General features: G+C 36.3%; 2 protein-coding genes across 4 annotated transcripts in view; one reads left to right on the top strand and one right to left on the bottom strand.

The window, feature by feature from the left end:
* The window catches only part of LOC112055333 (cerebellar degeneration-related protein 2), a 121,530-nt gene extending 118,256 nt beyond the window's left edge, over positions 1 to 3,274 (top strand). For all 3 annotated transcript variants that reach the window (XM_052881728.1, XM_024095397.2, XM_024095396.2), the window contains exon 6: positions 1,025 to 3,274. In XM_052881728.1, the coding sequence (XP_052737688.1) occupies positions 1,025 to 2,425 (1,401 nt within the window). In that variant the 3' untranslated portion in view covers positions 2,426 to 3,274. The remainder of the gene's footprint in view (positions 1 to 1,024) is intronic.
* LOC112055334 (ATP-binding cassette sub-family F member 3) lies at positions 3,265 to 16,561 on the bottom strand. The gene is made up of 12 exons (XM_024095398.2): positions 16,339 to 16,561; positions 16,052 to 16,157; positions 15,670 to 15,838; positions 14,046 to 14,260; positions 12,288 to 12,551; positions 11,249 to 11,449; positions 10,187 to 10,369; positions 9,434 to 9,607; positions 8,460 to 8,634; positions 7,629 to 7,809; positions 6,777 to 6,997; positions 3,265 to 6,321 (listed from the first exon to the last, which is right to left on the bottom strand). Exons 1-12 carry the CDS (start codon positions 16,409 to 16,411, stop codon positions 6,166 to 6,168), a joined length of 2,118 nt encoding a protein of 705 aa, XP_023951166.1. The 5' UTR covers positions 16,412 to 16,561; the 3' UTR covers positions 3,265 to 6,165.
* Positions 16,562 to 16,637: the final 76 nt, after the last annotated feature.

The following is a 16,637-nucleotide window of genomic DNA, read 5'->3' on the forward strand; positions in this document are numbered from 1 at the left end:
GTAACTTCTTTATACACACTCTTAATTCTTAACACTTGCAATTTAACCCTTATTTCTAAAGCTTACTTTACTCTTAGCATAAATGTCTGTCTAATTGTAGACATTCTTTATAAATCTAGTTTCTTGTTTCTATTAACATAATATCAGTTTTAACAAATCTTTGCTATTGTATACTAACTTTATTAACAATATTATAAATTCCCAAAAGAGGTGAAAGGACTATCAGTAAATCCTCCAAACATTGAATGTTTAGAAATGGTAGAACCAATTCATAATCCCACCGATCAGTTACAATAGGCTGGTATGTCCCCCTCCGATATCTGATGACACTGTTTTGATCGTTTTTAGGCGACAAAACTTTTCCAACTGCCCCTGATGTTGTTGATCACGCTTTGCATATGCATTATGAAGCGCATTTGCAGTAGTTTTCTTTGGATATATCGCATGTAGTCGAAGGTACGTCCATTACTGACACCTTTATTACCTAAGAGAATGCACGCTAGATATTGGTGAAGGTATTTGGATCAAATGTTGTGTGACTTTTATTTATCTGTATTCAGATGTTGTTTGAATTAAGTCATAGCTAACGATTTACTAATACTCTATATAATGATCGTACTAATCACAAACTACTAATATACCAAACAGTGTGCATATCTCATAAACGTGTGCTTTATCAGCTCAATTTGTCAAAATAATAATTAATATATTATGGTGTAGTAATGGGTGTATATTTGACTAATAACCCTTATGTAATATTCGTTCACATTTGATAATATTCAGTTTTGACATGTTAACGTTTTCACAAACACATATTTTTAAAAGTTGTTGTCTACCTTGAATAACTATGGTTTTTAAAAACAAAATTAGTGTTTTTTAGTTATAACAATCATCACATATGTGTAACTGACATGCCATTTCAACATTAAACAATCATCATAAAATCTTTTTGATTGTTACCTTAACACTATTGGGACGCATGATATTTCTTGATCCAATGTTACAATTTGGTAAATCTTTCCAGAATGCTAAGGAGAAGCTACTGCAGGGCATTTGGGCCAACAAAGAAGACGGCCACGATAACCCATACAGAGAACTAGTGCAGAAGTATGAAGCTTTGCTAGAAGTCCAACTTTCGCAAGGGAAGAATATCAGAAAGAATAATAAACCCATCTGTTTGCCAAATACACAAACTCAATCAGGACCTATATCGCTACAAGACGAATCACAAACATCTGGCGATTATTGCCAATTCAATGTAAAAGACACAGATGAAGAGAGTGGGCACGGTGAAGACGGCCAAAAAGAAAACAATCAACAAAAGAAAGTAGAAACAACATCTCGTAAAAAGATTATTCAAACACCTGACTTTTCTGAAGCTGAAACATCAAGTTCGGGCTTTTCAGATGAAACCAGCAATAAAGCAACGCAAACAGAACGTGAGAGACCCGGCTCCTTCCTTTGCACAATTGCAGACGGCGAAGACTATCGTTTCAGCATTTATGACGACGTAAGTCCAATGGATAGTCGTTTCCGCAACAGACCAGAATATCGCGAACTATTCAAGGAAATATTTACAATATTGAAGAAAGCCGCCGAGAACAAGGATGACGGCGAACAGTTGCCCCTTCTTGACGATACAACCACAGGAAAAGTACCACCTGTGACTCCCGCCACGGAGGAACCTCCTGGCAACTTCACTGATGACACCCAGAGCGTACTGTCGTCTGTGATGTCTGAACAGTCGATTCCAGTATCTGAAATAACTACACCTGAAACAACCATTACGAAAGAAAAGGATCAACCAATCCCCGAGTCCGTAAATACCCCTGTGAAAAATGAAACTAAGCAAAGAAATATTAAAAATAACAAAGAGAAACCAGTGGTTGATAGTACTTCCGTAAAGCCAAAAGAAACAGTAAAAGAATCAGGGAAAGAGTCTGAAAAGGAAGAGGAAAAAGAGAAAGACCGAGTGTTGACACCATTAGTGCGTCAACCACTGGAATACATCGCAGCTACTAGAAAGAAGTCCAGACATCGCAACCGCAAACATAGCCAAGATCGTCAAGGAGCCGACTCCCCGGTATTCCCATCACCGCCAAAAATTACCTACCAGAAATCGTCGAGCAAAAAGAGGAGAGACTACAGACCAATCGAGATAAGTCCTCTTGTGAGAACAACTGAAGCTGAATGGAACGGATCCACACTTCAGTTTTACAATAGGAGTATGAATTCCCCAACCCCCAGTGTCAGCGGCCGGACGGGAAAGATCTATCAAGGCTGGAATTCAGAAACTGATTCGTGGGATATAAAACAAAGCACTGCGTCACAGGAAATACATAAATTAAGAAAATTAGAACTCTCCTACGCCGAAGTGCTCAGAAACGCGGACAAAACTAAAAATAGGCGCAAGAAACATCAGTAAAATTACTGAATGTTTTATTTAAGGACCCCTCTCGCATGTTAGCGAGAGTTGTGTGATCAACCGCCATTTGTCTTTGCCAACTGGACAGATTTAGTTTTAGAGATTTTGTGATCTGCTAGCGTTACTTATAATTTGTACCACAAACCAATTTTGGTTGCCATATATGTTCATACATAGATCATTTGTATCGTATATTTATCAATATATAAAAAACATTATTCATCAAAAAATAGTCCCATATTGAAATTAATTTATTATTGTATATTTGAATTAAAAATATTGTACCCTCCGATGTAACAAAATAGAATAACGTATGTACTTCTTAAAACATAATTATGCATTTAATAAAGTCATGAAAGTATGTATGTATTACAGCTTAATTTGAAAATTATTATTATATCAACTTCGATGCATTTGAAATTTTATTATTTGACATTTTCAACAGAATGAGTTGCTTACTTTAACTCTATTCCGTTAATATTTCAAGTCACTATTTTAATTGTAGGTATATTATGTATTTGAATAGTAGGGAATTTCTAATACACTTAAAGTGGGGTTGGAACGATTTTTTATGTAATACATTAATTAAGAAGATTAAAGACGAAATTCTTTTCATTGTTTAAAAAAATGGTATTGCAGCAAAATATCGTTATTACCCCACGTTTAGCAAGGAATCCCTATTCAACCTATTATGAATTTATTTGTAAATATTCATTTAATTTAATTTTATACTTTAATTTGCCATGGTATCTGCGAGTACTAATTCTTTGTGGAATTGTATGCTGAAAATTTTATTTAATGAGAATGATGAGGTTGAAGGTATGAAATAAAAATTTGCATTAAATATTATCAGTATTTTCATTTGTCCCTTAGTGTAATAGATAGTGGTATATAAACGAATAAATTTTAAATAACACACAGATTATATTACATTATTATAATTTAAGGTTACTTTTTACACTAATCGTCATCACAGTGTAAAAGTCGTGGTCCGAGTGAAGTTAGCTATTTTACGATACGCGTAACAGTTTAAAAAGCTATAAACTACAAAAAATTATTGCTTACTGATCTTAAAGTATGACGAACCAATTTCATTTTTTTTATTTACAAATTGCATTATTGTATGACAATATTTCTAAATCATTTTTTGACTCTGTGCAAATAGGCAATTCAAAATGGAATAGACGTAATAAACACGGTATTTTTTAACCGACTTCCAAAAAGGAGGAGGTTCTACGTTCGGCTGTATGTATGTTTTTTTTTTTTTATTTCATCAATCGTTAACGGCAATTACCAGTTGGATTTAATATGGGCAACAAATATTAATATAATTCCTTCAAATATACAAAATTCAAGTAAAGGTCTCTAATCTAAATTTTAAAATACTTTTTCGAAAACTGTCATGTAAAGAAAAAAAAAGAAAAAGATAAGTGTTATAGGAAGAATAGTCCTAAATGGAATTGAAATTCCCCGAAATTTGGGATAATTGCCACAAATTGGCAACACTGCTTGTAAGTGATAAATGTCGGTAACAAAACATGCCTACAAATGCACAGAGCCTTATAAGTTAATAGAGCGAGTAAGTACAGTCACCCAATCTTTAATGTAACATTAACAACAAAAATTTCAAACAAAAAGAAAACAAACAAAATGAACATGATATGTAAATTATTATATTAAAAATATAAAACTGTAATGGAAGACAAAATCAAACGAAAAATTTAACATAGGTACTTTTTAAATCATCCACAAATATTTTTTTGAATAATTGCAAGGAGATAATTTTGTATGCAAAATGAATAATCAAATCTATGAGGAACCCAAACATTTTTTTTTTGTCTTATCATAAACATATCAACGAATAGTTAAATACCAATGTTATTATTCAAGTAACTACCAAGTACAAGTACTGCGATTTTAATAAGGCGCCTCGGAAATTTTAGTTTATTATACAACTCCTAATAATGATATCTGATTTAAAATTAAAACATCCAACATACATTTACCTAAAAGCGCATTATTTTAATTTATCATAAACTTTTCTGACTCGGTGGCCAAAACTGGAACTAACGCGGCTGGCGGTCGCCATTTTGCAAAACACAAGACAGATTAAAGAATAATAGCAGATAGAGCGCAACGGAACGCGGCAGTGATGCAGCCATTCCAAATACAAATTCAAAAACTAATACATTCTAGCGTCGGTACGACACGAAGCGTCGCATTAGTAATTTTCAATATTATTCAAGAAAAATGGCGACTTATATTTTTAAATATTTTAAAAATTGTTCAGAAAAACAAAAAAATAAAATAAGATGGAGTATTTATATACAGGTAGAAATTGATTATTTATTTTGTTTATTATAATATTAATTTACGTAATTGTTGTTAGTGAAATACAAATTATGAAAAAAGTTAGTACATGGTAGATAGCAACAACAAACGGATGTTAAGAAGACGCATGCGTGACGTTTGTTTTTTATGGGTTTCACCAGCGGCTTGTAGAGACTCATTCTGTATCATTCTCTATTCTGTGACTAAAAGTGCGACAGCAGCGACACCCTCACCGGGCCAAAAAGTTTGGTGTTATATATTACTCGTTATTTGTAATTCTTACTTAGCAGTGATATTATTCCTTTTACCTTCGTAATTTATCCATACTAAGAATATAAATGCGAAACTCTATCTGTCTATTACATTTTCACGGCTTAACTGAACCGTAACGAAGTTAAGCTCAAGTGAAAATATATCATCTTTCAGACAAAATACACAAAATATAGCCAACATACGGATATGTTATTGCATACGACATTTATATGAACACATTATTTTGTAACAAGAATTCTGTAACATTCTTGTAAGTAGCAGCAAAATTTTAAACACACTATTAATGTTAATAAGGCGATAACAATAACTAGCTATAAAGCTATAAACGGATACGCATAATACTGACGCGCTGTGACAAAACACTGTATCTAAAAACATCTAGAAAGATAATTTTTTTAACTTTATTATTATTTAAATGAGCCATAAAGGTTTTTGCAAAATACTATCTAATCTGTATATCTGGTATATCTAAAAATTTGCAGCTGTATTTATAAACATTGATTATAATTGAAAAACTACTTCAAAGTAAAGTGAAGTACAAATAGTAGTGATTAGGTCCACTTTACTCTGAAGTAAAATAAAGTAAAGTAAAGTTTCAATCAATGTTTAAAACATGGCTGTTTTCCGATATCACGGTAATATGCAGATACAGTGTTTTGAAATAACACATTTATCGGAAGATACAATGTTTTGTCGTAACACAGTAATCTAAAGATAGTATCTTGCAGTAACACAGTAACCTGACGATACTGTGGTTTGCTGTAATACTTTCATATGAAGATACATTGTTTTGCAGTAACACATATATGTGAAGATACAGTGTTTTGCAGTAACACAATATATATGTGAAGACACAGTGTTTTGCAGTAACACAGTAACCTGAAGATAATGTGGTTTGCTGTAATACATTCATCTGAAGATAGTGTTTTGCAGTAACTCAATATATATGTGAAGATACAGTGTTCTGCAGTAACACATATACGTGAAGATACAGTGTTTTGCAGTAACACATATATGTGAAGATACAGTGTTTTGCGGTAACACAGTGTAATGTCACGGCACGGCAGTATCAGCCGGGCTCTATGTGAAATTGCTAACTTTACGACGGTGACACGACTTGCTTTAAGTAAATTTTCCTATTTGTTTTGCGCTTCTAGCTCCTTCTCCACAATCTTGCGGTACTCGTCGAATCCGCCCTCTATGCTGGCCACGGAGCCGTTGCCGCATACCCAAAGCTCTTTGCACACCATTCGTATTAGCCTTTCGTCGTGAGATACCAGAATAACACCTCCCTGGAAGATACAATTTCAATAAACCTCTTACGACGGGCTTCGTAGCGCAGTGACCTGTAAGTAGTGGTACGAAAGGTGATTTACGTGCGAGTGTTCTTAGACATCTTTGATGAAAATAGATTGAGCCGTTTAAAAGTTCTGGGGGGGTAAAGTCGGCAATTTTTTTATAGTTTTTTTTTATAAACGAATATTTGCCATATATTTTATAATATGACCAATATTCCCTTGCCCTACAACTAGGAAAGACTGTGCTAGGAGTGTGATCAACTTGATCAAGAGTGGATTCACTCTTGATCAAGTTGATCAATAATCACTTTGATTTGAGTCCGAGTGCCGAATCCGAAATGGATTCGGCAGCTTAGGCTGGGACCGGGTCCTAAGAGTCTTTGGTTTCGTTTATTCGTTTAAAAAGACAAATAGACAACAATATTTTTTTATGTATATGATAAACTTACAGTGTACTTGTTGATGCCTTTGCCCAACGCTTCAATGGTCTCGATGTCCAAATGGTTGGTGGGCTCGTCGAGGACAAGGAAGTTTGGGTTGCCCATGCACATGCGCGAGAACGCAACCCTGGACTTCTGACCACCGGACAGGCTGGCGACAGTTTGCAGCGCCAAGTCACCGCTCACACCGAAACTGCCCAGTTGTCTTCTATACTCTTCCACTGTTTTACCTGTATATTCATCATTCATCATTAACAACCCATTTAAGGTTCACTGTTGAGCACAAGTCTCTTCTAAGAATGAGAGGGATGAACCTAATAGTCCACCACGCTGGCCCAATACGAATTAGCAGACTTCACACACATAGACAATTAAGAAAATTCTCATGTATGCAGGTTACCTCACGATGTTTTTCCTTCACTGATTGAGGTGATATTTAGTTTTTAAATTGCATATAACTGAAATGTTGAAGGTCTATGAATCAAAGGTAGAGATCATATCCACCGGGCTATCACCGCACCTGTATGTATATACAGGTGCGGTGATATAACATATTATGGCTAATATGCTCTTTGAATAGCCCATTTCAGCAGCTTTCTCTCTGTCTGTTCCCCATAAACTCAATAATTACTTAATATGCGATTTTCATCAATAAATAGTTATTCATGAAAAAGATAGAAATATATTAATTGTGAAAATAGTTGATGTGTAAATCGGTTAAAATATGACGATAATTACGAAAACGCTACCTCATCCCTGAGATATATAACAAAACAATGCATGGAGGGAAACACAGATATAGTAATAGAGGCATAGCATACTTATCAGCTTTATCGTTTTCTGTGTCACGTGGTGGGATACCTGGGTAACTCTTCTGCAGCAACTCGACGGAGTTGACGTTCATCTCGAGCTGGTCCACGTGGTGCTGCGAGAAGTAGCCGAACTTGAGGCCGCGGTGCACGCTGCGGATGCCGCTGGTGGGCGACAGGATGCCCATTATGATCTTTAGTAGCGTCGTTTTTCCCGCACCGTTGTCACCAACCTAAATGGAAAAAGTTGCTGTGTTGAATGTAGTTTGCGACAAGCATGCTAATGGCATATCTCATGATGATACGAGAGAGATATTGACGACGATAGAATGAAAATAAAATCTTCTTTTTCTCTCAACACATGTACAACCATCATAGATGGATCAACCCGTGGCTGGCAAGTGTAAGATCTTAGGCCAGCTAAACAATGACTCATGACTACAGACAACACCTTTCTGGGTACACAGATAACCTCTGCATTCCCGCAAATACAAGGTCTTTGATTTCTGACATCACAAGGATGTGGATTTCAATACAATTACAACCCAGCAGCAATGATCTCAAAATGTTTCAAAATCTTATGCGACCCAACAGTCATCCCTCTTCTCATAGAAGTGACAAGAGAAACGTTCTTTCCTTTAGAGTTCTTTTAGCTTTTAGGCTGGAATCTGGCATAAATTCTGCGTGCGCCTAAAAACCCCGCGGCTATTGTAAATATCACTCTCTCTTTCGTCCCCTTGCACAAAAAGAGAAGGATATTTTCGATTTGGTTGCTATTGATCAATATTTTTCTATATCATCTCAAGATATATCTTAGGCCTTGAGGATAGTTAGCACTTTAACCAACGTTTTCACGTACAGACACAAACAGAAATATACTTACTATACATATTCTCGATTCCAATGTGGCTCCTAGATTGACATTCGAGAATATGACCTTGTCCTTTGCATAGTAAAACCCAACTTCATTCAGTTGCAATATTGGAGGAGAAAGTGGTTCTGTCTCTGGAAACCGGAGGACCACGTCTACTTCTTTCTCAATAGGTTTCAGTTCAGGTCTGGAATTAAAAGATTAGTAATTTTATAAATTCACAAGGAAATTTCTGCAAGAGAATCTGACAAGGAATTTTCCACATAGCAATCTAAAAAATTAAATGTAATAAATATTATAGAAAAGTCTCCAGTTAGTTAACTTTACAATCAAAGATTGAAGAGCGTGTATAAGGCAAGGTATTGCGTGTTGTGTTTCTTGCATGTTTGATGCTCTGTTTAGTCGAATAACATCAGCCGATGAGAATCCATAGCTGAAGAAGGCATTTTCTAGGGCATTCTTAACAGAAATCTGCCTGTAAACATGTTTCATGTTGTCAATCCAACTATTCGCGGGTCAAACAACATCTCCGAAGCGCGTTCGCCTATTCCAATACCTTGGTACGCGTTCCACCACTAATACCTCATCATCATCATCATCATCATATCAGCCGATAGATGTTCACTTCAGGGCATAGGCCTTTTTTAGGGACTTCCAAACATCACGATACTGAGCCATCTGCATCCAGCGAATCCCTGCGACTCGCTTGATGTCGTCAGTCCACCTGGTAGGGGGTCGAACAATATTGCGCTTTATAGTGCGGGTTCGCATTCCAGCACTTTGGGACCCCAACGTCCATCGGCTCTTCGAACTATTTGCCCCGCCCATTGCCACTTCATCTTCGCAACTCGCTGAGCTATGTCGGTGACTTTGGTTCTTCTGCGGATTTCCTAATTTCTGATTAGATCACGCAGAGATACTCCTAACATAGCTTGTTCCATCGCCCGCACTAATACCTATAATGATAATAATGGTGTGAAACTCACAGCTTCTCCAGCATCTTGATCTTGCTCTGCACGGAGGAGGCGCGGTTGGCGTTGTAGCGGAAGCGGTCGATGAACTCCTGCGTGTGCGCGCGGTGCTGCTGCTGGGCCTCGTACTCGCGCTGCTGGTTCTTCAGCTTCTCCGTCTTCGTCTTGTGGAACTGTTCGTAGTTGCCTCTGCAACAAACAGTGTACGTAACTACATGGGCGTAGCCAGGATTGTATCTGGGGGGAGGGGGAGGGGCAGGTATACTTAAATTGGGTATCTCAACAATTGAAACTGTCCGACCAAATCTGTTTTTCCCTCAGACCGATTATAGAAGGACCTGTATCGCACGCATAGTCACGAACAAAATTGTCTGTCATTTTCTGAGGAAAATGAGCTTAGATTTGGTATATATCTTATACTAAACTAGAAGTTTTTGCCCGTTTATTACACAATTCAATTACACAAAAAGGTATTTTTACGGAGCTCTTTAACCGACAAACACGATAACAAGTATTTAACATCGATACTATAGACAGTTTTTATAATCGCATTAGATCGTTGATCATATACTTTGACAGAAAAGTAAAGTCTAGCGAGGCAGGTCCTATTAATTATTGGTCTGAGGTTTTTCCGGTCGAAACCTAAACCGAATTTCAGCTTCAGCCTCAGTTTCGCCTTCGGCCGGTTTTCAGCCGAAACGATTATTTCTTAAGTAAACGCCCATGCGTAATGAGATACATTAAGGGAAGAATGATGATGTAACATACCTGTACGTGTCGAGCCTCTGTGTGTGCAGATGCATGATGTCTGTGGGCACGGTGTCGAGGAAGTTTCGGTCGTGGGACACCACGAGAAGCGTGGTGGGCCAGTTCTGCAGATAGTTCTCCAGCCAAATGATGGCTTTGATGTCCAACATGTTTGTGGGCTCGTCGAGTAATAGGAGGTCTGGTCTGTAAACAATTGTCAAAGCATTTCTATATTTTTTTCTATGGGTATTGTTACAAAATCATACAGTAACATTAAAAAATTTGTAAAGTAAGATATGTGGGTCGAGGATACTTTACAGGGACCTTTACTGTGAGGAAATCATTATAGTCAGGGATCCTTAGAACATTTTGTACACCTGATTACAAACAAGTAAATTTTTTGTGAGTAGCTTCATCTCGATGATACCATTATCTTGTTCAGACGCTCTGACACTTTCATTTTCTGGTAACTCAGTTAGCTACCAGAATCAAGAATTAAGTAAAATATTCACGAAAATTAGCTTGTTAGTAATCAGGTGTACAGAATGTTCTAGGGATTCCTGACTATTAGAGATACCAATCTACTAGCAGTATTTTTTAATAAAAAATATGGGCACTCGATTTCTACCTTATCCTTTAGGCCTAATGTGTGACCAATGACTTATCTCATGAAAAAAATAGACAAATATCAACCACGATGACGGCCTACGTGGCGCAGTGGTATGCGCGGTGGATTTACAAAACAGTGGTCCTGAGTACGATTCCTGGCTGGGTCGACTGAGATTTTCTTAAGTGGTCCAGGCCTGGCTGGTGGGAGGCTTCGGCCGTGGTTAGTTACCACCCTAACGACAAAGACGTACCGCCAAGCGATTTAGCGTTCCGGTACGATGTCGTATGGAAACCGAAGGGGTGTGGATTGTCAGCCTCCTAACAAGTTAGCCCGCTTCCATCTTAGACTGCATCATCACTTACCATCAGGTGAGATTGTAGTCAAGGGCTAACTTGTAAAGAATAAAAAAAACCCAATAAAAAAAGGCGTCTAAAGTATTACACTGTAGCCAGTGCATCATCATATCAACTGACTTGGAGAACAGCGCCCGCGCCAGCGCGAGCCTCATCCGCCAGCCGCCGGAGAAGGTCCTGGTGGCGCGCGCCTGCATCTCGGGCGTGAAGCCCAGCCCGCTGAGGATGATGGAGGCGCGCGCGGGCGCCTTGTCTGCCTCGATGTTTTCCAGCTGCGCGTATACCTCCGTCAGCTCTGATGACAGGTTCTGGTCTGTTGATCTGGTGTAGAAGCAAAAGATCAGAAGCAGAAGCAAATGATGACAGTTTTTAAATTGTATATAAATTAAGAGTATGCTAAAGCAATTTTGTAAAAGTTTGGGTACAGACTATCTGCGATCAATACTTTCGGAGCTACAGGAATTGAAAGGGTCAGTTTTGCGGCGCTGCCGCGGTTCCCTGAAAAACGCCCCATACAAAATGGTACGGATTAATGACGTCGTAGGTACATAATGATCGTTAGATTTGTATGGGCGTTCTAACAAAATTACTAATATCTTTGTTGTTTGTGCATTTATGTCTATAGTTCAAATATTAATATTCTCATTCTGAGAGGAGACATTAGTGAACCGAATATGGATTGTTAATGATGATATTATATTAAAGTATGCTATTAGGTAGTGCAATTTTGAAAAAGTGTATCTGCGATAACTACTTTCGGAGATATAGAGAAGTCTTTCTGGAGTTTCCGTGGATCCCTCAAAAACGCCCCATACACGCCCCAATGCCCCATACTAAATATTGTTTTTGCATGACGTCACACTGACGAAAAATCGTTAAGAGACCCCGCTCACTTACAACTTCTAGTTGGTCGACTTAGTCGGCCGATTATAGAACAGGTATAGCGATGTATGACAGCCCGCACATCTGTCCAACTAAATCACGCATAATTAAAAAATCGGCCAACTAAAAATTGTGAGTGAGCGGCCACCCTAACTTGTATGTACAAACAAAATAACAGATATCTTTTCTATTTGTGCATATGATATAAACTTCAAATAATAAAAATGTAAGTGTAAGGAATATTAATATTCCTTACAAGGCAACCATATTTACGCACCCATTATTGATAGCAGTTGTGATCTCCTTCTCCCTCCTCAACAGATTCTCTCTAACTGTGTCACATTCTAGAACACTCTGCAATGCGATTGTGTCATCCCCAGTCACCTCCTGCTCCACATGCAGGATGGAGATATGCGAAGGTATCTTCAGCTGTTTGCACGAGATCATGCGCAGTAATGTTGTCTTGCCCAAACCGTTGCGTCCGACCAAACCGTACCGTCTGCCGAACGCAAGAACTAAGTCCGCGCCCTGTAATAATACTCTGTGAACAATGTTTTTTTATTACTTTATGTATGGCTTAAGGTATAGTTAGATTGAACAGTAAATAATTGTTAGTTTTTGCTTTTTTACATGAAAAAGGGACAATCCAGACAACAATGTTAGGCTGTCAGTAAGGTTTCACTCCAAACCTATACTACAGCCTTTCTTGATGAGTACTGTTTACCAACAAACAAATTAAAAATGTGGGTATATATTGCTAGTCATTTCACACCTAATAATAATTATAATTTTATTTTTCTTAAATTGATAAATTTGATTAACAAGCTTAGAATAATTAGATATGGTTAATATATTTTATATAACATTTTAATAACAAAGCATACATAATTTAAAATAAATAAGCTATAAAATGACACGCGTTTATACCTTCATTTCAAATTTATTTGTTGGTAAACAGTACTCATCAAGAAAGGCTGTAGTATAGATCATACTCAATTTCTTAGTTGTTAGATTACTTTACAGGAGTACAAAAAAGATACAAATCTAGATAAAAATCGCTCCACTTAAGTGGTTCAAGTAGTTATATTCAGTGGACCTGATTAATGTACCTAATAAAAGATGGCAAATCATATATTAATATTGCAATACAATTTGGAAGGGAAGAGGAATGTAGCATTTATTTAAATATATGGCAAATATTCTTTAAAAAATCAGAAATAAGTACTTATAGAACCTTCAACCTACCTACTTGTACATTGTTGCAATTAATTAATTAATTCATATTTCTTGTTGGTATAAACTAGACATGAAGATTTTACAAGACAAACATGTTTTCAATGTTTTTCCTTAGTTTAAAATTCAAGGTATACTAATACGCTAGAGTTAATGTCTACAGCATAACAAAATATATGATGTATGAAATATAGTATGAATGTTCAATTATGACATAATGTGATGTGATGTGATGTGACGGCCTCTGTGGCGCAGTGGTATGCGCGGTGGATTTACATGACGGAGGTCCTGTGTTCGATACCCGGCAGATTGAGATTTTCTTAATTGGTCCAGGTCTGGCTGGTGGGAGGCTTCGGCCGTGTCTAGTTACCACCCTACCGACAAAGACGTACCGCCAAGCGATTTAGCGTTCCGGTACGATGTCGTGTAGAAACCGCAAGGGATGTGGATTTTCATCCTCCTCCTAACAAGTTAGTCGGCTTCCATCTTAGATAGCATCATTACTTACCATCAGGTGAGATTGTTGTCAAGGGCTAACTAGTAAAGAATAAAATAAAAGAATAAAATAATTTGAAATATTTTGTGAAATCAAATGTTTAATATTTTTTTTGCAATTACAAAGAATTTACCAATATTTATAATAGTAAAAGCATCAAAATCTCAAATCGTAATTTTTTTACTTTATTTTGTAACAAGAATCTATTTGTTACAATCAATAGTTTGGTATGATATAACAACAGATCTAGCATATTTCCACCTCTTATCAACATTTTCTTTAGGAAGATAATATTACTGTATTTACCTGTCTCCATAAGCTATATCAAAGTTTTCTATCCTTATGTCTTGAGTCCTGTTAGTTCCTTTAGCTTCGAGTTTGCTGTCTTTCTTTGAGGTGACCTGTGATGCTGTTGCAGTCTGTAACACTGGGATGGAGACCGGGACCTTGGCATCTTTCTGTTTTTGCTGCTTTTGTTGCAATTTTGCCTCAGCCTTTTCCAACTTTCGTGCATCAACCTTCTAAATATAAAATTGAGTTGATGGATGTTCAAAAACTCAGCTAACAATCATAGTAATATTAAAAACAAAATATATGTACAAATTTTCATTACAAACTAGCTCCTAGACCTAGACCTCTTTAATCCAGCCCTTACAGTAGTATTGCTGTAAAAATGCATTATCTTCTCCCATTTTCCCAACATTTCCCTTCACTGCTCTGCTCCTATTGATCATAGCGTGATAAAAAGTATACTATAACCTGCCCAGGAGTATAAAGAATAATAGTACCAAGTTTCATTAAAATCTGTCGAGTAGGTTTTGTTTCTATAATGAGCATACAGACAGACAAAAATTTAACTGATTGTATTTTTGGCATCAGTATTGATCACCCTAATAGTTATTTTGGAAATATATTTCATGTACAGAATTGACCTCTCTACAGATTTATTATAAGTATAGATTATTGAAAAATGGATCAAGCTGCTGGTCTTTTCTGTCACTAAGTTCTTTAAAAAATAAAACCTTACTTTCACATTTTCTGTCTATCAGTTGAATTATGCTACAACATATTCATTTTTGTATCTCTAACATAGAAGAAGCATTTTAAAAAATAAACACAGTGGTTGAATACCACTATGTTAACAAACAATTCACAGCAAGATTTCTAGATATGGATATTAAATATCTGTCTCTGATGGATTCTATCAAAATCACATTTTAAGGAATTAATTTACAAAATAATAGTACTTGCTTATCAGCTAGACTAGTGGACATCCTGCAGTTTCACCTGCATAGTTTCTGTTTCCATGAGAATACTGGGATAAAATACAGCCTAAGTCACTCACAAATAACATGGCTTTATAAAAAGTCATGTTATTTGTGGATATCTATACTTCTATACTAATATCATAAACAGGTAAAGTTTGTGAGGTTGTAGGGGAATCTCAAGATCTGCTGAACCAATTTTAAAAATTCTTTTTCCAATAAAAAGTTTTTTGCAAGTGTTGTAGGCTATATTTTATTACCACATTCTCACAGGGACAGGAATAACATGATTGAAACCTTGAGATGTCAGCTAGTACTATTACCATCATCATCATCATCATCATTACCAACCCATATTTGGCTCACTGCTGAGCACAAGTCACCTCTCAGAATGAGAGTGGTCAGGTTCACTACACCACACTAGACTTCATACACATAGAGAATTAAGAAAATTCTCAGGTATGCAGGTTTCCTCAGGATGTTTTTCCTTCACCATTTGACACACTTGATATTTAAAATGCACATAGCTGAATAGTTGGAGGTGCATACCCCAGATCGGATTCAAACCACAGAGCCAGAGGTCATATGCACTGGGCTATCACGGCTAGTACAATTAAATAGTTACTAATATGATTTTTTGATGTAGTTTAGCTGTAATTACTTACTAAGCTGTCATCTCTTGTTTGTAGCCATATACTCTTTAGATCCTCAGTTTCGATTGCATTAGTACTCATGGATGCCAAATGTATTGGTGCATCCAAAACTTTTCTAGGTCCATTTGTGCTAGCAGATTTTTCAGGTTGTAACATGTTTAATAATTGTTCACATATTTCTCTAAAATAAATGTATGTAATTTTATCAAGGCAAAAAAAAGATATTGTTACAAAAATGTCAGATAGATATTATTAGTGTACATATTAAACATTTTGCTATGTAAAAATGTTGTAATTTTAAAATTCAGTTTTGGAGGTTAAAATCAGCTGCTTTGTCTAGTGTAAGTAAGTGATAAATATTATCTGTAGAAGAAAATATTGTAAAAACGGTTACCTGATATCATCTTCAGTTTTTTCTGATATTCCTTGTAAGATTTCTCCTACTGCCTCGTACACTTCCTCTGTATCTTCAAATTCTCCGGCACTATTGTCCAATATGTCTGTAATAATATACAATCAATGATGTTTTTTTTTATTGCACAATACTGCGTGCGCCCACTACTTTTAAATTAAAGTCCATTTAAATTCAATGCAACGAAGTTTATAGAAAAATAATGTATTAAACAATACGGTAAATTAATTAAAAATTAACCCTAATAAATAAGTACTCTATAACCTTACCTTCAACATATTTTTTTAACTCCTCATCTATAAGAGGAAATTGATTTTTGATAAATTCCCCACAGCTAGCCATTATTACTGGAAATAACTTGGTTAAAACCAAGTAAAACAAGTTATCTCTATCATTTATTTGTCGCGGAAAGTAAGTAAATATCTTCCGATGAATCCGATCCGATGTCACATCAATTCAAGCGAGCAACGTCAATGGCATGCACAGATCACTATAGACTAGAAAATGGCATGGACTGAACCATAGATTAAAACAAAGGTTATAGTTATAGAATACTGTCAATGTCAAT

The sequence above is a fragment of the Bicyclus anynana genome, chromosome 5 (assembly GCF_947172395.1).
Source record: "Bicyclus anynana chromosome 5, ilBicAnyn1.1, whole genome shotgun sequence".
Classification (NCBI taxonomy): Eukaryota; Metazoa; Arthropoda; class Insecta; order Lepidoptera; family Nymphalidae; genus Bicyclus; species Bicyclus anynana.